The 23,701-nt window shown below is 43.6% G+C and overlaps 1 protein-coding gene across 1 annotated transcript; it reads right to left on the bottom strand.

The window, feature by feature from the left end:
- Positions 1 to 30: 30 nt before the first annotated feature.
- On the bottom strand, positions 31 to 23,207 carry PUS10 (pseudouridine synthase 10). The gene is made up of 17 exons (XM_059468555.1): positions 22,869 to 23,207; positions 21,586 to 21,864; positions 20,210 to 20,296; positions 16,151 to 16,185; positions 15,592 to 15,703; positions 14,006 to 14,067; positions 11,459 to 11,504; positions 9,859 to 9,923; positions 9,350 to 9,435; positions 7,165 to 7,290; positions 6,343 to 6,399; positions 5,388 to 5,464; positions 5,254 to 5,309; positions 5,014 to 5,131; positions 3,746 to 3,888; positions 2,488 to 2,587; positions 31 to 2,239 (listed from the first exon to the last, which is right to left on the bottom strand). Exons 1-17 carry the CDS (start codon positions 22,992 to 22,994, stop codon positions 2,201 to 2,203), a joined length of 1,614 nt encoding a protein of 537 aa, XP_059324538.1. The 5' UTR covers positions 22,995 to 23,207; the 3' UTR covers positions 31 to 2,200.
- Between the last annotated feature and the right edge of the window lie 494 nt (positions 23,208 to 23,701).

The following is a 23,701-nucleotide window of genomic DNA, read 5'->3' as shown; positions in this document are numbered from 1 at the left end:
GTGCTCAGCTTCTGCAGCTCCTTGGCCTCGTGACGTCCCTCACCACGGGCAGGCAGGGAAAGGGACAAGGTAGGTTCTGGGCTGCTTATCCTGGGCTTTTTTGGGGTATTTTCTGCTCCCTGTTGCTGTAAAACCTCAGGCATGTGAGGGCTGATGTGCCTGAGCAGGTTTTGGGGCAGAGCTGTTGGTTTTTAGGCAGAGGGGACCAGGGCACAGATGCTTTTGGCTGAGCTGTGCTGCCAGTCCAGCTCTCTCCAGGCCCAGCTGAGCTGATGCAAAACCAAAATGCAGGGGGAGGCATTAGAGGTGTCCAGCTGGGGAAATACAAGATGGAATCTGGCTCTCACCAAACACCCAGTCTGAGCACTCACCAAAATACTCCTAAAAATCAGCTGAAGGCCCAAGTGCAACAAGAATATTATTGCTGCAATATTCAGTGTGTGACAGTTGCAAAACTGGACTGGAAACAAAGTTCAGACCCCCAGATTACATTTCTCAGTTTCATTTCTGCCCAAGAACTGCCTCAAGAGCTCAGGGATATTTGCATATCAGCTTCCACCCTCCCCATTTGGATACTTCAGATTTCCCATAAAAATAACCAGCCTGGGAGTTTGGGAGGAGCTCTCTGCCTTGCAGGGGCTGCACAGGGAAGAGCCTTGTGTGTCCTTGGCAGCCCTTTCCCTCTCCCCCCCGGCTCCATTTCCCCTTGGAGCAGCTCTTCCCATGCCTGTTGTGTCCAGAGAGCACAGTCTTGTTTACATTTTTGCTTTCCCTTGTAGATTATGGAATTTATAAATTGTATTTTAGCTCACTGTGAGTTTTAAGATATGAAATTCCCTTTTGTTTTCTGCATTCAGTTTCTTTAGTTTTCTATCATTAATGACATTTCCTTCCTGGCTGCAGATTATTATCTGAGAACTACTCATGGAATGTGTTGCTCATAAGAGCTTTAATATTAAAACCAAAAATAGTATTTCTGTCTGAATCAAGTTTCTGTGTTAGAAAAACAGGAGCTTCTGAATTACTTATGTTACAGACACAAGTTCTGACAGCCCAGCACAGGCAGAGCCTTAAAGGAGCTCCTTAAAAATGTATTTATTAACACTTTTAGAGCCTCCAGCTCAAGCTGTCATGGAGCATCACTGAATTCAAGGGAAGACATCCCAGTGATCCTCCCTGTCCCCACACAGTGGCTTGTCGTGGCAAATGTTACCCTTTTTAGCCCCAAAATATTAACAAAGAGATCTGAAATTCCAAACCTTAATTTCTTGCTGATAGTTTAACTCTTCTGTACTTCAGGGAAGCACCTCCCTAATGGATTAACATGATACTGGTATAAAAAATGACTTCCTAAAGATGTTGGTGGTGCTTGGTAGGAAACATTTAAAATAACCAAAGAAAACCTCAGATCTTCCCTATTCCAGTTCCTAGGCTGTGTTCAGCTCTTCCAGGCATCCATCCAAGGTGAGGTACAAGAAGAAATGTATTATGCTGCTAGATCAGAGGTTTTTATCTCTCTCTCTCGATACCAGCACCCTGTGGTACCTCCTGTTTCTGCCTGCTCGTTGACATTCTCGGTGTTCCTGTTTTTCTTTACATTCCCATCACCCACCAGGAGTTCCCAGTCTTTTTGTACATTGTGACTCACTGGGGAATTCCTACTCCTCAAAGGGCTGAGGAAGCCTCAACTCTTGTTTCTAGGAAGCATCCCCAATGTTTTTAAATGAGAAAAACTTGGTTTCAAGTGCAAAGTTTTCCTTGGAAAACTTTTTTTTTCCCCTTTAAAAAGCACTCTGAGAGACAAATCTGCTTATCTCTACTGCCACTGACAAAAAAAAAGCAGTGTCAGGAAAAGTTGGGAGTGGGTTTCAGGTAACTCAGTGTTACCTGCATCCACACAAGGAAAGCTGTAGTATCCAATAGAAAAAGAGTTTAAAATAAAACCTTGCTTGATGGAGGGTTATAGACATTGGCTCCCCAAAATCTTTTTATGTACAGAAGAAATAAAAGTAAGGCTTGAGATTGAACCAATACCCGGTCCTGAGTGTGTAAAGTGGTGCCCAAGGGTATCCTCTGGCAGATCACCCTGATGCCAGTGTTCCAGGGACACCCTTGGCACCCAGGCTGTAACAGGTCCTGCACAGTGTCTGGTCACCAGCTGCTGCCAGGGAGCTGCTGCTTCCTCATCCCAGCTCCAGGGTTAATCAGCCAGGCTTGGAGGCCAGTCAACATCCACAGACTAGAAAAGCACAGGGAAAAAAAGGCAGCAGAGTTGGTGTTTTATAGATACCCAGGGAATCACAGCTCCTTTTGCTACCACCTGGCAGCACCACTCTCTGTTGGGCTGCATGTGCAAAGGGGAGTAGCACTAGGAAATACATCCTGTGCTAAGGAATGTTGATCCACTTAGAGCAATTCCATGGAAAGCATCAAACCGGGGCAGCTCCCTTAGTAATTTCCAGGAAAGACAAACAGCAACCAACTCACCTCTACATCCAGCTCCAGGATGTCAGCAGTTCTGTTCAGGAGGGACCCAATGTTGGGCTTGGTTCTCCCAAAGTCTCCGTGCACAAACTCTTTAATGTAGCTGGAAAACTCTGGCTAAGGAGAGGTGCATTCCACACCAAAGAAATCAAAACGGGGGGGAAAAGTGCTTTTTCTACTCCTAAGTAATTTCTTAGTTAATATCCTGTTGAGCCCATACCTTTCTTTAGGAGAGCACCTAATTCCTGGCTTCTGACTCTGGTGCCAAAAACTGCACTGCTCATCTTTATTTTGTTTCATTCCAAACTGAGTAGTGACTTTAGGACAAAACTGTAACTTGGAAATAGCTGTGATCTCCAGTCTGCACTGAAGTACATGAAATATTGTGGAAAAGGTAATTTTTGGAGGCAAAAAGTTTTCAGTTAAATTAGAAAAAGCTGAAGTGTATTTTAACCAGCACAATTTTATATCTGTCACATACTTAATGAAAACTTAATAATGCACTATTGTGACCTAAAAGCAAATACTGGGCAGAGACACCACTGTGGGGAGCAAGGGTTTCAAAACACCACAGCCACCTGAGCAGGGAGCTTCCCCTTATGTTGGGGAAGATGAAACAGGAAAGCCTTATAAATATGATTGTCTGGCAAAAGATTTTGAGAATATAGAAACTATAAGTGAGACTGAAATGAAAGCAAGCTTTGAGATACCTCAGTTACTGAACAACTGGAAAACAACGGTGTGGCTGGCTGAAGGTGATCCCCTTTTGATGGAACAACACCCTCTGCTTGCAGACAGGCCCAAGGGTCAGAGCAGACCCTACAGCTTGGCAGAAGGGGCCCAAAGAGGAGTTTGTAGGGTTTAAAATGTAACACAGTGTGGTAATGTAATGATTCTTACAGGCTGTATGTAAATGCTGTAGGATTTGTATCTTGTATTAGATTGGCTAGTGAGAATTAGAATATTCAGCACAGAACATTTATTGTATTGTAACGGGAACTTCGCTCTCTTATCCTTTCTTTTACTCTCTCATTCTCTGTACCACACTCTTGCCTTCTCTCCCTTTAGCTCTCTCTTTACTTCTTTTGGGCCCAAGCTGTGGCTGGCAGCTCCCACCAGGGCCCTGGAACCCCAAGTTCCACGACCTGGCTCCAGAGACCTCTCGTCTCCATCCATCCCAACCATCCCACCCCCTCATGGCAGCCAGTGCCCCCAGGAGCTGCCTGGGCCCTCCCTGGCAGGTTGCAGGGTGCCAGGATACGTTCCTGCCTGTGTCCTGAGGTGCAGCCTGAAGTGGTGCTGGTCGATGTACTCGCTGCTCATGCTGTGGATGAGGCGGCAGCGCACGGCCAGCGGCCGCCGGTGCAGCACCCGCAGCGGCGTCTTCTGCTCCAGCCTCAGCTCCTGGGGCAAGGAGGGACCAAACACATGAGGGAGGAAAGGTGAAAGGCTGCCTGGATTGTAGGAACTGTGTGTGGTGTTAACTGGTCCCAATCTCTTTTACCTTGTGCTCAAGATCAGTTAAGTTGCTGTTATCAGTCGAGTAATCTCAAGGCAAGACCGGTTTTTTCCAAGTTTATCAAAGGAAAAAGGACAGCCCTCTCAGAGGCCTCACATGAACACAAACTAATGGAATCACAAATACAGAGGAATAACCTTGAAATCTCCATAGCCCTTTGCTGGAATGACTCCAGGATTCAGCAGCTCGCTCAGAGCCTCAGGGCAATCAGAAGAAAAAAATAAATCCCACCCACAAAATGCTTTGTCTAAACTGCAGCCAACCCCCTAGAAATAAAAGTGAGGGGGGAAAACCTTAAATGAGATTAGATCTCAGAACAGTCTTTTCAAAAGTTCATTCCCAACTCCCTTTCCTAAAGGAGAGGCAGCAGTGTGAAAGGCAACTTGTCAGGAGCAAGGGAAGCTGAAGGAAGAACTTCCCAGCAGTTTTTTGTCTGCCCGATCTGTAATGCTTTAATGGCTTTGAGAATGAGCCCATGGGCAGCTCCTATAGCAAATGGTGCAACACACCAAAAACTGAACCCACTTCTCCATCAGGCCAACATCTGGAGAAAGTTCTCATTCCTGCACATGCTGAGCCTTCCTGAGGCCTCTTTGCACTCTTGATGAGACATTTCCACCTCCAGAGTGCTGCAACTGTGGGAGAATGGCTTTGGAGCAGAACAAAAGAGCTTTTCTGCTCCTTTCACTTACACAGGACACTACTAAGGTAACAAAGGGGTGGAGATTTCCTCCTCTCCCAGGATTTGGTCTCCCAGGAAGGTGAACATCACACAAGGATTTGTGGTCTCTGCTGACAGCCAACCCCTGTGTCCTGCTGGAGTGACTGGTAGAGGAAGGAAGGGTGGTATGGAAGTCCCTATAGCAAGAGAAACCCTGATGATAAAAAACAAAACCAGAACAAAAACCAAGCACAGAGCAAGAGGTAGGCCTATGGATAGCCTGTATTTAACCCTTTCCTAGGGCAGCAGGACAGGTACTGTTTAAATGAGCAACAAGAGCTCCTGCTACCTTGATATCATCGAGAAACGCGATGTCCTCTCTCTCTATCGCTTTGTCTGTCCATATCAAGGCACTGTAGGTCTTTGTCTTCTCCTCCTCACCTTCCTTCATACGACCAATTGCCTCTCTAAACAAAAGAAATTAATTACTCACTTAACAGAAGCATAATTATACAAGGCAGTGAGCAAGAGCACTTCCCAACTCCCCGAGCGCCGCTTTGAAATCCCTCGCGTGGCCACGAACACTGACCTGGTGACAAGCTGCAAATCTCGAACCTGTATTTTGTCTGAAGAGTCATTAATTGCCTGTGATAGTTAAAGAGAGCACTCAGTTAGCAGAGCTGCTGGGCTGCAGAGGCAGCACGTGCTGCACACGTGGTTTACCTGCTGCAGCCTCTTCATCTCCTGGGCGCTGAAACGGATCCTGCGGGGATTCACCAGCTCCATCGCAAAGGGCCGTCCTGGCAACAAAATAAACCACACAAACACCTTGTTCTAAATTAATGCTGCATTTCCACAGCCAGGCTGCAAGGTGTGAACACTGTCTGCTGCTACACTAACAGGGACAGGACTGGCAGGCTCAGGGATGGAGCATCAGATGCAAGGGAAGAAACAAGGGAGGTTTTTTTGGCTACTAAACCCCAGTATCAGCAATAAGTGCAAATTATGACTTCCCAGAAGACATCTTGTACAAGTCTGTGCTAATTAAAAAATAAAATAAGAAAAAAAGCTAATTAGCTTATTTTCTGTCACCTACAGCAATGCCCAGGTGCACGGCAATGTTAAATCCCACTCCCTCAGCTCAACATCTGTTGCCAGAGCTGTAACTCTGTGCTCAGGGCCAGGACAATCCCCAGCACAAGCCATGCCAAGAATCACACTACGGATCAGACAGCTACTGAAACACAGAGTTGTTCATTTTTACTTTTTCTTTCCCTCCTCCCTTGGCTACAGCAGCTCCAGGAAAGCAGCTGAACTTTAGAAAGGACTCAAGTTCAAAAAGAAAACAATTCCCTCATGCAGTTACAGTGAGGGAATTTGAAGGATCCAGCAGAAAACAAGAGAGGAGTCAGTCTGACATAAATGGCTGAAAAGTAGGGAGTGAATAAAATAAAATAAAATACTTTTAACTAACTACGCCTTCCCATGCAGCCAAGGCCACTGAAAAGGGCTCCTGTTTCCAGCTGGTTTTATGAAGCTGTTGGACATTGGGAATAACTTCTGAGATAAAATTCCAAAGCATGCCTGGTCACACACTTGGCATTCAGCAGGATCTGTCAGAGGAGCTCCACACACCCATTTCATCTCTGTGATTCACAAGGGGTTTCCCAAGCCTTACCATTGCCTAGTGTCCTCACATCCACGTCTTCTCTTCCAGAGGAACTAAAATTAAAGCCTGTAACAGATTTGAACAGGGCAGGTGAGCTTTTATTTTACATTTTTAACTCTCTCTACAGCTTTTAAAAGGTGAAATACTTTCTTTCTAAACTTGTTTGCAAAATCTGCTTTGTACATTGGAGCCTGCACTTCACAAACCATGGGAATTCCTATTTATTCCCAAGTTTCTTGAAGAGCTCTCCCAATTCCTTGGCCTGAATGAGACTGCTACAACCAGACTAATTTATCCACTGGGAGTATAAGAGAAGGAAGTAGCAGGGTTTTTTCCAAGCTATTATTTAATGCAGCTTTTCCTTGGGCCTTCTATGTCTCTAATTCCAGTCTGTCAGATGACAAATGATGGGCAGTGATTATTTCATCTGGACAATCCCTGGATGAGCATTTAACCTGTGGAACTTTATGCACTGAGGAAAATAAATGGCCAGAAACATGAGGGGCTCAAAAGCCAGGCAGATCCTGTGGCAAAAACCTTCTTGGTACAAGTCATTCTATGAATTACTAACTGTGAAGTCTGGTTGAGCAAAACCACTACCACATGAAACCAACATATCTGCACCATCAGATCCACTGAGGAGCTACTTTAGCAGGATGAAAGGACCTAATTACTCCCAGATCACAGCTAAATAAAGTTTACAAGCTTTAACTTGGAAGGAAACAAGAGGGATAAAGAAACATCATTTTTTTCCATTATACTCTCATATTAACAAGAATCTTCTAGTAGTGATGAAAAATATGTATGGAAGGAGATCTCCTGAAGACTTACTGTCTGCCTTGAATTCTGCCATCAGATGCTCTGAAATCAATTCTTCCACTGAAGATTCCAGCTTTCTCTCCCCATCAATAATCCAGGGAGTCTGAGGTAAATTCCTGGAATATTTGTTGTATCTTCCTGTAAAAGACAACCATGGTACTCCTAACCCATTCCACAGCCATGAGTGAAAGCTGCACTCTTGCCCAGCACATTTCACTTCCATGGGAGCTTTGTGCAAATAAATTGAGAGCTGCAGATTGTTTAATGGCAGGAGCATGACACCAAAGTGTGGGTCACACATGGCTGTGTCCAGGGAAGGGGCAGGATGGACACTGAGGGTGGGCTTGGAGAGCCTGTGGCTGCAGCCCTGCCTCCAGGCACCACCCTCCTGTGTGAAATAACCCAAACCAGCTCTGCCATTGCCTCAAGGCTTAAGAAAAGAAACCCACACTAAAATGCTTTGGCTCTCTATAAGGAGCACCATGAAAGGAGTGAAAAGTCCCCATAATAAATGAGGAGGAATGGCAGGAGTCTTGGGAAGGTGCCAGGTAAAGAGACTGGCATCTTTGGGTGGTGCCAGGGATGTTTTGGTGGCATCTCCATGGCAGGCTATAACACAAGAACAACCTGATGTGGATGACCAATATGAGCTTTTTTATGCACAGGTTTGATTAGAACTGAAAATATTCCCAAAGCAAGGAAATAATTCATCAAGGCCAAGGAGCTTAAACTGCTTTCAACCTGAAACCTTGCAAATAGAAAAGCAAAGGAGCTCAGAGCAGCTCTGTGCATTGCTTTGGGCCTCTGACATCTCAGGGTTTGGGGTTTCCTATCATATTTTCCTATCTCGAACAATGTTTCCTTTTTGCAGTTTGAGCAGCAGAAAAAGCCACACAAACAAATGGGGAAACTGAGTAACACAGTTTTACTGGGGTAAATAATGAAAGTAGGGTGACTCATCACACTGGAGCCTCACACTGCTAAATTCTCTTTCCATAAACCAGAAAAAGGAGAGAATTAGATTTGTTGGTTTTTTTTTTTTTTTTTCCTCTCAGCTCCCCATTCTAATAATTTTACCTTTTGAACTGAACAAGAGTAGGTTTAAAAAAACAGAAGGTGTTTTTTGGTTTGACAGCCCCATAATCCTTAAAAAAGGTTGGGGTGTAAACACTAAAGGTAAGGTCAAGAGGACAATGTTGTGCTTACAAATTAAGATCCCATCTCATTTATAAAAGCAAAATATCTGGACTGTACTCAATAAATTCTATTCTGGATTTAGGTCTTCAAAAATTAAACACCTGCCTGGATTGTTTATTGGAGCAAAATGTAAACTATAAATAAAGACCAGAATTAAATGACAGGCAGAAAGCAAAACCTCTGTTTTGCTCTTCATGCTGTTGAATTCTGACAAAAACTACCCAATAAAGCAACTTAAAATAAAGCAGTGGGTTTGGAAAAGCCTAAAAGGAACTGGATGTCTTGGATTCACCAAAATGTACATCTGGCTGCCTAATCAGTAATTAAAAATAAGGAATGGTTTATGTAGAACATCACCTACCCTGCCATTCACTTTTGCACTTTTTCATTTTCCATTTCTTTATATTCAGGATTTTTATCAGCACAGTATGTTTGATTTAAATTAAAGGTTGGGTTCTTTTCAGCAATATTCAGTTTGCATGTATTTAAATAAGCTGTTCCTACAAAGGACAAGGAGAGTGGCAGATAGTCTGGCAGGCAGAGGATAGAAAAGTTCAACCATCTCAACTCAGGATGTTGCACTGCCTGAGCTGCTGCTGCACCACCTGTCCCACCCCAACCTTTATAAATCCCATTAAGATTTGCAGGTTTGGATGGGATAATAAGCAGAGAAATCCAGATGGTGAAAACCTCTGAATCCAAATCAAACCCCAGGGAAGGGAACAGCACTGCTGGGAGCTTCTGGTGTGGAGGTGCCTTTCTCAAAGCATTATTCTGAGGGGATCCATGATTTCTAACTTTTGACAAAATAATATCTTCAGCAGAGCTCAAATATAATTCTTCCCCTTTCAAGGCACTCTTGGACAGAGCTGGGTTTGTTTCTTTGCTCCTTACACCTCATTACAGGGATTAACAAAGAGCAAGAATGCTCTGGGTCTCAGGGCAGGGTTACAAAGTTCCCTTCAAGACAAGACAGCAGCAAAGAATGGGATCACTTTACCAGCCACAAAAACTGCACCATTATTGCACTGGATTTCCAGAGCATCACAGAGGTTCTTTGGTGAGCTCGGGGGACATGGAAAATGCCTGTATTAAAAATGAAAACAGAGTAAAGCATTATCACTACCAGAACATGATGGAGCATCACCAGAGCAGTAAAAAGTGCCTATTTTGGCTGGCCACTGTGTGTGATTTTTTTACCATTTAACAGCACTTGGTGTTTTCTGGAAACTCAACTCCTAACATTTTAGAAATATGGGAATATTTCTTGTAAAGGGAAGCTTACCTTACAAACTCTAAAGTTCAAAATCATCCTTTTAATTAAAAGAACAGGAGTTATTTTCTATTGCCAGAAAGAAAACATGTTTTAAGCAGTAAACCAACAGAATTTAAACAATCAAAAGTTCTTTTAAAGCCACTCTACCACTACACACCCACTGGATTTTTTCCTCCCCTCCCTAATTCTATATTAAAGCTCAATACTAAGAAATAGTTTCAGTATTTACTTACTTGAGAAAATCCTCTTCTTTTATCCTCTCCAGGGCTTTTATAACTGCCATTCTGGTGAAAACAGACTGCACAGTGAAATAAAAAAATGAGTCAAGAGCTAAGAAAAGCAAGGAAAGGATATGCCTGAGGAAGAAAAAAAAAGCACTGAAACTTACACTGTGTAGTTCTTTCACTAATTACCTGGGAGCCCAGGTCCAAATTTCCAAAACAGTTTAAAACCAGAATCCTAAATCCATGAACAGAAAGAAGTCCAGGTTCCTCAGCCTCCCCTCTCAGCCATGTGCTCCAGCCCTGAGACTGCCCTGATGGCTGTCCCCTGAATTTCCAAGTTAATGGTGTCTTTTTTGCAAGCTGGATTGGGGATTTAGGAAAACAAACAAACAAATAAATAAACCCTGTGTGACTGTTTGGGACAATTCAAATCTTGGCTCTGGAGAGTTCCTGGGTGTCTTCAGGAAAGCTGCTCTTTCTCCTTCCAAGCATAAATCAGAGATAACAGCACTTCCCTTCCTCACAGAACAGATGAGCAGGAAAGCCCTGAAAGCAGCAGCAGGTTTAAATAACTATCTCCACAGACAGCACAGACATTTTCCCTCAGAAGCCAGTTTTTACACCACTCCTCTGATTAACACAGCCCTTGAAGCCCAGCTTCTTTGTGAGGACAAACCTCTGACAGCTCTTCAGAGCTGGTATTTTTCTTTAGATTCCCCAACATTTTGTTGCCTGTGTGGATTTAACAGCCAGGCCCTGCTGCTTTAGCTCCTTATGTGGGATTTCCCCCTTTTCAAGGGCAGCAATGCACAAGCAGTGAGTTATAACAATACAACTCCAATAAAAGAGTGCTGCTTATGGGTCAGGTGGAGCAGAGTCAGCACAATTCCTGGGCCAGATCTGCCTCTGCCAAACGCTGGCAGATCTTCACCAGAGAGAATCAAAGGCCTTGCAGTGGCCTCTGACAGGAGTTACTGTTCTCCCTCTGATCACACCAACTGTCCCACTTGTAGCAGCTTCCCTCTGGCTGGTGTTTCATCCTCGTGTGTCCCCTTTTCCATCAGTGGCTGTGAGCCTGCTCAGGGTCTGCAGCAATTGCAAGGTCCCTTTTCTCTGCCCCCTCCTCAGAGGCAGGCAGGATAAAACCATCCTGCATGTATGCTGGCTTTCGTGGAGATCAGAGCACATGGAAACTGCAGTGTGATCATCTCCCTTCTGGCTGCTGAGTCTCATCTTCACAACGTGGCTTATCTGAACTGCTTCACCCACAGAGAGCTGGAGGATCACCTTTCATGCCACTTTTAATGCATGACAATCAAATGCCTAGATCTTAAGGGAGGTATTTACAGAGAATCTTCCCAAAATGATGGCCTTTGGACAGCCTGGAAAGTGAACAACCTAAACAAAAGCACCAAGCTCCTGGTTTTCCTAAGCTGAGAATTGTGAAGTGAATAAAGGACACAACTTTATTTTCACACAATTGGAAACCAGAGAGCTTTTTGATGAAGGGAAAGCAGACACTGAGCACTGACTGAATACCCAGGTAAGTTGTAGGCTACTGCTGTGAAATTCTGAATGCCAGAGCAGAAATACAATGATGAGAGCTTACCTGTTTGTTCTTTGCTGGTTTGAAACAGTCTGGGCAGGCTGTGGCTCTAAACACAGAAATGAAAATCAGCTGCTCCTCTTACAGAGAAAGAAACAGACAGACTCACAAGCACAGCATGTAAATGGTTTTGTACACATACATCCAGCGTCTCATTCCGCAGCTTAGCTCAAAGTTTCTAATTCCCTTTATCCTAAAAATGGTGCAGGATGTGCATTGCTTGATCCAGGGAAATCATGGACAAAGCTCTGCTCTCTGCTCTGACCAGCACCATGTCTCAGATTTGAGATGGGATGGAAAAGCACACAAATGTAGCTTTCAGTCCTTTCCAATCCTTCTCAATAAAGGTCATGAGTAATATTTTAAGTTCTAGACAAGATCCACTGACACCCTGAAATCTGTACTTGCCTCTCTCAGACAACACCCACCACAAACCTGAGATTCAAAGTGTCCCTTCTGGAGAGGAAAATTCAATTTCCCACTGAAAAAGTAACCCCAGGTGCTCACCATGAGCTGTGCTGTGCCTGTTTGAAAGGAAACTTGGCTGTTTCACGAAAGTGAAAGCCCAGTCAGTGAAACAAACCCTTTTTCTGAGCAGTGTAGAGGAAGCTGCTGTTCCTATTAGTGCATTTCTGTGTATGCAGGCAGAGCTGATTTCTGGATTTCTGTGTATGCAGGCAGAGATGACTTGTGGATTTCTGTGTATGCAGGCAGAGATATTTCTGACCTCCAACCCAAGTTACCATGTCTTGCTGGTGCTTTTCAACACCTCTGTGACTGCCTCAGACTCTAAGGAAGCAGGTTTTGCTGTTTCTATACAAACAGTCTGTGACCCAAAGCAATGCAAACTCCCTCTTCCAAAATTTCAGTGCCACCTTACCCTTAAATATGAAGTGACAAGAGCCAATTCAATCTTCCCTGTCACACCATGGGTCCTTTAGCACACCCACCTCCACACAACTGTGCAAGAACAGGTGAGAAACTGCAGTGGAAATATCCACTCCCAAAGCAGTGGAAATATCCACTCCCAAAGCACACCTGGAGTTCTCCAGGTTGAGACAAAGCCTTACTTTATTCCACAGAAACCATGACTGTCAAACTACTGTGATAATTCCCAAATTCACCATATTTCCCTGCAAACCAAAGCCCTGCCTCAGAATGTGCCCAGAGCCAGCCACTCCCACAGGCAGAATGCCCTGGCACCTCAGGAACTGCTGTGTAATTAAATCAGGTGATGTGCTGCACTTCAGAAAGTGTCTCAAGCCTTAATTGCTGTTTAAGTGAGCTACAAAGAGGAGGTGAATAAAGGGATATTGTCAGGTCACATGGAATAACCTGAGTAATTGCAAAATGGAATGGAACTTCCTTACAGCTTTCACCTCTACAGCTGCTCTGCTTGGAGCACTCATACTGGCACCATAACATGCTCAACAGCAAAATTCCTGAAATGCCAGAAAAAAAAGGGGGAAGGATGAGCAGAAAATACCAGTGAAGAGATTTCAGAGGAAAGAAGTAAAAATAAATAAATTAGAACAAAAAGGTGCAGGATGGACAAACACTTCGGTTCTTCACAGGATTGCGGCAATCATTATTTAGAACAGTAAAATTTTCTCCCCCTTTTGCCCAGTCTTGAAGAAGCTGGAAAGGAAAGATGTTCAGCAAACACTGGTAATAATTGTTCCTAATACTGCTCCCTTCCAAACTTCCACTCCCTCATCCCCACCTCAGGACAAACAAAAGATGCATCTGTGGAAAACCAAGAAGGTGGTGGATTGAGCACTCAAAGATCACACATTGCCAGAAGAGAAAACAGGAGATAAATAAAGGCTGCAAGAGAAATCTGCAGTCTCAAGAAATGAATTCACATTTCAACAGAGACGTCTCTGCTTCCTTCCATGCTGAGATTTCACTTGCAGGAGGTGCAAATTAACAGAGTGAAACTTTAGGTTTTCCAGGAAGCATCAACAAACAGGAAGAGTGACCCTAATTTTCCAGAATATACTACAGCTAGATTTTAAGAAATCAGATGAAATGGCAGCTAAATTCACAGAACTGTTTTGCTGCTTTGTGTACAGCAGTGCCCTGCTGGGCCAGGCCAGGGCTCTGTGCAGTGGCCAGGGAATTTCTGTCTGTTTTCATCAACCAGCTAAGCTGGATTAACTCACTTCAAAGCCTTTCCTCCTCTCCATGTGTCCTACAGGAGCAGGAAAACTTAGGTATGACCTCAAAAGATTCCCCCACCTGCAATTACATTGTTCACAGTTTAAAAAGTTATACAGGGAATGACTTTGAGGAGGGCTGAAATTGAAGAACTTATCTGAATGCTCTCCTTCCAGTTCAAATCAGAATTTCAGATTATTTTTTTTTATTAGCAGAATTAACCAGAGATAGTTTAACTTCAAGCTCTGCAAGTTCACGTGGACATGAGGGAATCTAGATGCAGGCCACACTCTAGTTTACAAACACTGCATATTGTCCTGTGTAACAAATCAAACCAACAATATTGCACAACATTTAGATAAAGATCTTTTGTTACATGTAGAAACTTACAGGAAATGGCACTCCTCGTCTGTTTCTGGGTGAACAAAGACCACACTAACTTCAAACAAACTCTAAATTAAAAAAGAGAAAAAAGAGCAAGGAGGAGGTAAGGGAGGACATTCTCAAGCACCCTCATTGCAGTTGTAGGAAAAGAGCAGAGACAAAAGAGAGCATAACCCATCCATTTATGTTCCAAGACATGACAAGGTGTGCCAGAGCAGCTTTTTGCCTTGCTGAAGCCACCAAGGATGACATGAGAGCCCTTCAGAGGCACGAGTGCCCTGCCCTGGTGCCATCCTGTGCAGGCTGAGGCAGACCCAGGGCTCAGAGCCTATTACACACCCCAGAGCCCTCCCAGGAGGGCAATGGAGATAAAAACCCTGCAGGATCACCACTGTGAATTCTGCCAGGGGTTCTTTGCAGTGCCTGCATGGCCTTGGGGCACAGCAAGGCAACACATCCTGGAGGACTGACAGCCAGCCCAGGAACTCCAGTGCAATCTCAATTCCTGCTCCAATTCCCTCTCTGGCCCTGGGCAAACAACACTCATTACTTGTGTTGCTCAGATAGCAGAACACCTCAGGAGGGCCATTGAAAATATTGGCTAATATTCAAGGGCCTTGTAGATAAAGGGCACAAAAAAACCAAACAACTTTAGTGGTACAGGGATGGCTGGGGTGGCTCCTGCCTGAGTGGTGGGGAGCTTGTGCTAACTCTGTGTGTGAGGAGTTTGGTTCTTCCTGGATCACCTTCAGAGTGACTGAGTGGGGTTTTCTTCACTGAGACAAAAGGGATGCTTTCAATTAGCACTCCTGGGAAAACACAGCCTGTAATTATTATGGAAGCTGAGAAATCAACATAAAGACTAAGTGAATCTAGTGCTGGGGTCAGTGCTATGGCTGGTGACAAGTGAAACCTACAGCCAGCCACGGTGCAGAAAATTTACACTCAAGACATTTCAAGGTGCTGCTGAATTTGGCAGCACCTGATTGCCATGTTCAGTCAGTGCCTCTCAGAAAGATTTTAAGGATATTAATCAGAATCTGCAAGTTGGAAACAGTTTGAAAAAAAAAACATTTCCACTGTCTGCTTTGGATAGTGCAGGTCTCAACAAGCCCATTTCTAGTGTTCATTAGAGTGAACAAGGACCAGTCTTTGCTCTCTCAGTACATTTCAGACATCTGTTTTATCCACAGAACCTGAACAAGTGCTGGCAGTGACAGCAGAGCAGGGAAGGAATGTGGGAGCATTCCTCAGCCTCTGCAAAACAGGGATCCTGGAAAGGAGAACACTGGAAAAGTCTAACAAAAGGAGATGGCACGAGAGATTTAGCCCAGGCCTGTGGTGCTTTCAGAAGATGCAAAGATCTGTGTGTACAAAAATGAACATTGGGCTCTCAGGACTCCCCTTTGGAGAGCTCTGGTAAAAGAACTTCCCCCCTGAATTTACAAGGCACTCATCTTGTTTCTCTCTTAATAAGGAAAATAAGGATAAATTTTTATTTCCCCACCATGTGCATAAGTGCATAAATACACACACACACCCCCATATGAAAAAAGAATGAAGAAACAAAAGTGTTGTTATTTATACAAAACCTTTCCATCAGCAGGAACACCCAACTCTTCTGCCAGCTGGGGATGAATAATCCACTTGTAAGCTTCCTTCAGCTGAACAATGTCATCCTTAGCCAAGGGAAGGCCCAGATTTCTGAATCACAAAGAAATAATAACTTGCACAGGGGTCTGTCAGAAATAGATACATGACATACAATATTGCAGGAGGAACTTAAGTAGCTACTGCCAAGTAAAATGGATTATTTGATTTTCTGTGCACTGAGGAAACTGATGCCAGAGCTTGCTGGGAGATCAGAAGTTGCAAAAGTCTTTCCAGAGGCTGCCCAGAGAAAAGCTGAGGAAGGGAGAGATGCATTTCAAACCCCTTGTTTGGGAGCTTAGAGAGCAGAGATAAGAAACCCCAAGTGAGGTCAAACCCGGTAAAAAAGAAAAACCAAAACACAAAACCCAGCTGCCACCTTATTCTTTGTAGGCATCAGGTAAATGGGACTATAAATCAGCATTAATGTAGAGAAATGGTGTCTGTATGAAGAGCTTTGTCAGACAGACAGACAGACAGACAGCAAGAGCAATGGCTCACCTCATCTGCTGCTTCACCCCCAGCCAAGCAGCACGCTGCAGGTCACCAGCCATGCCCAGGGAAAAGAGAGGAAAAAACAAAAACAAGTGAAATTCAGAACTGCCAACAATCTGAGAGACTCTTTGCAAAGGGTTTTTTTTTTAAATTCCTGACAGAAAAAAAGTATCAGGAATTTAGTTTTGCTTCAGAAGTGGAAAGATGGGATTGCTGTGAGTTTTTATTTCTAAGACATCACTTTGCTCTTCACATCAAATCCTATTTCTAAGACATCACTTTGTTCTTCACATCAAATCCTATCTGGGTTAAAAAAAAGAGGCATCATTGAACACTTTGAAACTTGCTATTAATATTGTAACTACAAAAATACTCTAAGTCATCAGTTATCTTCCATGTAGAATTTAAAAAGTGTCTAAATGAATGGGATGTAAAAGCTGATTGGCATAAATTAATAAACCCTCAAATTCAGCTATCATCCAATATAAAAAAATGGAATTAAAATATACTTGGTCTTACTTGGTGATCACAGAATTGCACCCAACACAGTTTAGGTGAATAGGCTAAATTTGGAAAAGGGGAGGAACAGAAGGAATAATTCTAGAAATCAGAGGGAACTTTCAGTACAAATGCTCGAGTTCACTAACAATTAGTAAAAAGAGAAAAACTCCCCTCAGAACTTCCTACAATGAAGAACAACAACAGTTTCAGTTCTCCTCTACTAAAAAATACACTAGGACTGGCAGGAAAGCACTTACCTAATTCAGCCTGTGTCACCCTCCCCACTGGAGACAAACTCCAAAAATCAAATTGTTTGATTTGAATCCACCACAATGAAAGAGTTTTCAGTCTGTAGGCTGCAGGCCTTTAAACCCCTTCCCCACCTTTTATTTCTCATGTATTTAAGGAATAACCTCCCCCAAACTCTGCTGAGAGAATCACTGTGCATTGTCAAGGAAATAATTCTGAGGAAGAGGTTTGGAAACAGCTCTCAAACTTCAGGATCACATGGATATCAGAAGGAACCACATCAGAGATCCCTTTTCATGCTGATAAGGAACTCAATCAACAAAATAAGTCTTTTATCCTTCATTTGGTGCACCTAAAATAATGAGGGAACCCTAAAAACAGTGCTGGGAATTAAGAGGGAGGACACAAACTTTGTTAAATCCACGATACACAAACCCTCACAGTGCTGAACAAAACAATTGCAGTTGCAGTGATGAAATGCTGTTTGCTCAAATCCACTGTGATTCATTGTCCTGCATTTGAAGACAGCATGAGTAAGGCTGCTTCACTTGAAGCACACTGTAATCCTGTTTGCATAATAACCCAGATAAAATCATAAATAAAAATAGCTTCAATTGAAATTCCTTGAACGTAGCTCTGAACTACAGGATGTGACAACCACAGAGCTGGGCCTAGCAAGCTGCATTTGACAAATGCCAATTTACAGAGGAACCTCTCTCATGCCTTGATTTAGAGCACTTGCAGGTTTGGGATGTTTAGGACTCAGGGGAGGCTCATCACACTCCTCTTCCCTGTTTTCTTGGGATAAAACTACAAAATAGACAAAACTTCTGCATGGGAGTAGCTATGCTAAAATGAGAGCACAGGTCAAATTTCATCTCCTCTCTCTCTTGACTTCCATGTTGAAAGAGAATTAAATAAATTACTTTTCCCCTCCAATTAAGGGGAAACAATAGATGAGGGTACTGCAAGCACAGAAGCCAAAAAGATCCCAAATTCCAAATCACATCCAACCACCAAGGCAGCCAAACCCCCGCCCTCCCTCCCAGCTGAACATGGAGCAAGGGATCAGATCCCTCTCCTTCCTAATTACTTCATGTTTGTGAGGAGGTTTGAAAATGAGAAATGCTCATTACAGAGCTGAAGCCTGCAGGGCAATGCTCAGCAGCAAACACATCAGTGGCACACAAGGCACTTATTGATCCAGGATGGGATTCTGGTGCTGTCTGAGGGAGCACAGCTGAAACCCCAGGTGCAATCCCAGCCCCAGCATTGCTCCAGTGCCTCAGCAAAGAGCCTGGAGATGGGGAATTCCAGGATGAGGCCCAGCAGCCCTGCAGGGAGCCATGAGTGCAGATGTTATTTGCATCAATGTCCTTGCAGCAGGCACAGGATGATGGATCAGGAGTGATCTGCCACCCTTCTGAAGGGCACCCCTCACCTCACATCCCAATAGAGCTGTCTGACAGGAACCTGGGACTCCTGGATTTATGATTTATTTCAATCAAATCTGCTGTGGAAGAGGCAATTGCTTCCTTGCATCCCAGACACAAATACTATGCAAATGCAGATTTTATGTCCTGCTCCTCTCCAGCTTCCCTCGTACCTTTTACACTTGGCAGGATGACAAGTGTCATAATTAAATGGGATGAAGGTAACACTCAGAGGCAGTTTCTGATTTTATTTTTGTTAAAAAAGATGATGGAGAAAATCTGTGTATCACACCAGAGGGCAGTGGGAGAGAGGCTGCCTTTGGGTGCTTTTGATGACAGGATTCCACATGTTTTGTACACAGCACGTCAAAGAATTAAAAGCAGAATTTAACAAACAGCCTCTTTTCAGCACAAAGCATGATGAGATATTCTGATACCTGATTTTGACATTTTCAGACATTTTCACATACTGTGTGTTGCTGCTTTTCTGTGGCTGTAAAACAGCTTCTCACCTATTTATTTTTGAGTGATAAACTTAGAAAGGAGGTAAATAAGGTCCATGATTTTTAAAATTCTTCTTCCATCATCACCCTTTTCTTCCTCCTCCATCACCCCTTTTCAGCCCTGCAGCTGGAGCAGACATGATGCTTGAGCATTTGACAAGAGCGGAGGGATGGAGTAGAAAGGACAGCAGGAACTTCTTAATCCAAACCTTCTCCTACCTGAACTAGAAGTGCTTCCAAAGGGAACAGAGCCAGTTTTGGAGTTCCTACTCACTCATTTCCCTCCATCTATTGCTGTGTGGGCCACAGAACAGCTCTGACTCCCCTGCTGTCCCCAGAACTGCAATGCAACACCACCCTCTGCCGAGGCTTCCTGCAAACATCAGCTGCTGCAGCACCTCAGCTCAGCCGGCCTTAAAGCTGCACTCAGACCCACTAAAGCCTGACCTAACTTTGGGGGTCTGCCACAGCACCACAGGCATCCCAACGCTCACCTGGCCTGGAAGTGCTTTTTGACAGACCTCACCTTTTGGAGGCATCAAAGCCCAAAGTGGGAATCAGGGAGGTTCAGGAAGGACAAAGCAAACACACCAGCTGTGCCAAATTTAGGATGGGAAGCAGAGAATCTTATGTGGCAGAGGATTTAGGAGTGGAATATTTGATAGCTGTGGCAGTGGCACTTGCTAAGAGCACAAATCAGCACCACACGGGCAGCAGATTATTCACCAAACTGTGTGGGAGCAGAAGAGACCTCAGCACAGCTCTACACAGAAATCCAACTCCATCTTCACTTCTTTCTGCCTTCTGCACTGCAGCATCTCAACCACTGCAGGCACCCCCTGCACAGATTTACGTGCTGCCCTTTAAAACACCACTTTTACGTCACTTTCAGAACAGTACTTGTATTTTGTTTTATATTAGAAAGCAGAGCAAGATTGCAAAATATCTCACAACTAAGTGTATTTTCCCATCATTTAAAATGCTGAACACTTCAAGAGTTCATCCTCAAATTCCTTCGTTTGCATTTTGCACTACCAATTACCCTTTATCCCTGGAAAGGGACCAGCTGGGCAGCTCTGAGAAGATCCACAAAGCAGGGCTGGCATCTGCACCTGAGGGTTTTAACAAACTCCTTTAGGTCTTCAGATGGAAGGTAACTCCTGGCCTAACTGAAAGCTGAAGTGACTCAGGCCCTTTATTAATTACAATAATGCTCACCCAGAAGGAAGGGGAGAGCAGACTTCACCTCCAGCATGGGCTTTGGGGTTTTTTTTTTAAACAATAACAATTAAAAAGCAAACCACCTCCAGCTCACGCACTCCAAAGTTACTTTCTTAAATATGTATTTAATTATTTAAGTTGTTATTTAAGTTACTTACCTCCCTGACAGACAGCTGTGGGGGCAGTGACACAGAAAATACAAAACTGGTGAACTGGTAGTCAGCAGAATGCACTTTTTGGCACACCTGCAAGAGAAGGAGTTTAGTGTGAAACCACAGCAATGGGACTCAGCTGGTAATTTTTGTTCTAGAATAATCACTGTGAATTGATGTTATAACAGTCTCAGAGAGATGCTAATCATACAAACCAAAGTAATCACTAACAACTTGTTGAAATACAAGCTTTTCTGTCCTGTTAAACAAAGTTACTAGTCACCACCATCCTTGGTGCTATGAAACAACCAAACTCACTCTTTTAAGGCCAGGACCAATTGCATATTGAAATTTTAGGTGGAACCAGCATCTCAGAGAAGGAAATTTCTTTATAAATAAGTAGGTTTTGTGGTGCCTTAACCAGTGCTGTCAGATTTTCCATTCAGAGTAGCTCTGAAACAAATCTCAGCAGTGGATTCTGTAAAAAGATACAGATCCTGCCCATGGAAACAAAAAAGAAACAATTATGTCCTGCAGCAACAGAAACTATGTATTGTGCTTTCTGTCTAGTCCCATTTTTGATACATTCCTGCTATTAAATCAAATCCTTTTCAATCAAAACTCTGTTAAATATCTCAGGTGCCAGTGTGAGTTTTCTAGAAGATATTTCAGCTGGAAATATCCAGCTGATATTGCTCACATGAGCAGTACAATTGCTCAGAGATGGCATTTGCAGGGCTCTGTGCCCACATTCTCTCCTAACTCACATTTTCTCTATTATCCACAATGTGCTGCATCACCAAAACATTTTCTTGCCCTGTGGTACTTCATGAAGTCAGGTTCATGCTGTTATTAGAAACATGTGGTGCAGAGAGCAGCACTTGATGAGTCCTCATTTTCCTGTCACATAAAAAGTGAAGAGTTCCTCAGAGGTTTTCCCTGAAAGCAGCTGAACCTCAGGTCACCTCCTAAATCCACATAACCACGTGGCTGTTGGTCCTTTCCCTGGGAAAGTGTGCTCCCTGCAGTCATCCCATTGCACCTGCACTGCTATTTTATAATAAAAAAGTGCATTTGTGACAAATCCTGGGCAAAATTTGGTGCCACCACCACAGATGCAACTTCCCAGATGCACTGCTGGGTGTGCAAACCCCGCCCAGGAGCAGGCTGGAGCAGGATTCTGCCATCTACATTTCAAATCTTCAAAACAGGCAAATGTTTTGGTTTGTTGTCTGGTCTCTTTCTTTCCAAAAGAAAAGAGAAAACATTTATTTTGAAGAAGCAACAAAAAAACTGCTCGGTGTTTTCAGTCACCAGCTCTGTCCTGTAGGCCCCAGCATAAAGAAACTCCACAAAAGTACCCCAAAAGGTGAAAAATGTACCTTTTTAACAAAGTCAGGCTCACAGAACTCCTGGAGAATTCCCAAACACACGTTGCAGACCCTCCCAGCAGAGCTGTCCAGGGCAGCATTGCCAGCATTGCCAGTGTCCCCAGCCGGGGGGAGCTGTGGGGTGGCCCCGTTGTGGTTCAGCTCAGCAGCACCTTCCTCCTGCTGCTCCAGCCTGAGTCTCTTACAAGGGGGGTCAGACACATCCAAACACTCCGTGCCCTCCTGTTCCTGGCTGTTCCTCAGCAATTCCTGCAGATCCTTCAGCAGATCCTGGCACAAACAGAGGAAACGCAGCCTGGTTTTTCTCCTCTTTAACACACACCATCCCACAGGGCAGTGCAACTGTGTTTGCTCCACTTGAGGCTCAGTGGATGTCATTAACAACAGGGAATTTATGCCCAAAAACACCTTTAAGACACAACTCAATAGCTCCAAGCTGCATCTCTCTCAGAATAGAAATTTCCAGAGAAAACATTGCTGAATAGACTTGTCTATCACCCAAGAATGACAACATTTTCCAGACCTGGCTTGCAGAAACATTTTTATTTTTTGCCCCAACACTATTCCATGAAAAGAGACATTTAATGCTTTCTTGTCATTTAGATCATGTTAGAATTTAATTCCTTCAACTCAACAGGAACAGAGTCAGCCACTATAACAAAAAGATGAGAGAGCAAAGAAGAAGTTGGTCACTATAATAAAAAGAAGAGAGAGCAGACACAGGTAGGGGTAAAATGAAACACACAGAGTAAGAATTCTGTATCAGGAGAGAAGCCTTCAAAAATCAACAATTAGCTGCACATCTCTGATTCCTGGGAGGATGAGAGACAAGACATAGTTCAGGAAAAAGGATTCATTAAGAGGATTTCAGTAGGGAAGACAGCAGTTACTGTGCTGTTGCAACTCAGAGGAAAAGCAGGTAGAGATGCAAAAGGATAAAAAATGGTACAATGAATGAACAGGCCTCAAATAACTGATAAAAAATGGGAAAAAGGTGGGGAAGGAAGGTGTTAAAAATGAATTGTGGAGAGTCTAAACTTGAGCAAAGGTAAAACAATCAAGACAAACACCAGCAGACACAAAGCATAAAGAGAGGGGGTTAGAGAAGCCAAGGAGGATTTCTCTGATTTATCCTCAACCTCTGCCCTGCAATTCTTCAGTTCATCCCCCTACCAAATCTGCATTTTCCCATAAATTTCCATCCCATTAAAGGCACAAGCAGAGTTTTACACGACTCCTTTTCCTTTCGGGGAAAAGGACAGCAAAGGACAGACCTGTTGTGGGTGTCTGTAGAGCAGCTGTGAGCCCACAGAGCAGAACCTCAGGACACATCGTGGGCACGTGCCAGCGCCGAGCAGGAGCTGAACAACTGCTCTGTCCTTCTCTGCCACGGGAGACATGCTGGGCAAGCCTGAAATTCAGCAAAAAGAAAAGCTCAGAACAAACAAACAGCTCAGCTGACACTCAGCTGCGCCAGGTTTAGAGTAACTGGAGTTTTTGTTGGCCTCTAGAGAAAACTTGGGATCAACATTTGTTTAAAATCACAGGCACAAGAGAAGTGGAAGAACAACCCAAAAAGATCACTGGCTGCAGGAAAAGCTTCTGTATTTGTTGTGTTTTTCCTAGGAAACCTGAACTCAAGTTCTGACAAGGAAATGCTGAGCTTTTGCCCAGTTTTATCCTGGATAAAGTACATGACACACGCTAATCTTTACTGAATGAAGGAGGGTGGAGCTGAGACATATTAAGGCAAATTTAAAATGGGAATTCCTCCTCAAATTGCAGTGACTAAAGAATCCGTGTGTTAAAACCACAAGGAAAACAAAAAAAAAAGATTTATAAGATAAATAAGATTTATAAAATAAAGATTTATTTCCCCTCTCAGTATAGAACTCATTGTGAGAAATCTCATAACGCTTTTTTGTTTTTTTTAATATCATGGCTAATTTGGTTTCCTGTCATTCTCTCTGCCCAGAACTTTAGAAAATACTGGTTTTGGGGTTTTTTTTTTTTTGGCCAAAATGTTGTGAACTCAGCATTTTTTTTGGAAGAAGTGAGAATCCCAGTGAGGTGCTCACCCTCACTGGACATCAAGGGAATTTCAGGA

This window comes from Ammospiza nelsoni, chromosome 3 (assembly GCF_027579445.1).
Source record: "Ammospiza nelsoni isolate bAmmNel1 chromosome 3, bAmmNel1.pri, whole genome shotgun sequence".
Classification (NCBI taxonomy): domain Eukaryota; kingdom Metazoa; phylum Chordata; class Aves; order Passeriformes; family Passerellidae; genus Ammospiza; species Ammospiza nelsoni.
This window is presented reverse-complemented; position numbering and strand designations above follow the sequence as displayed.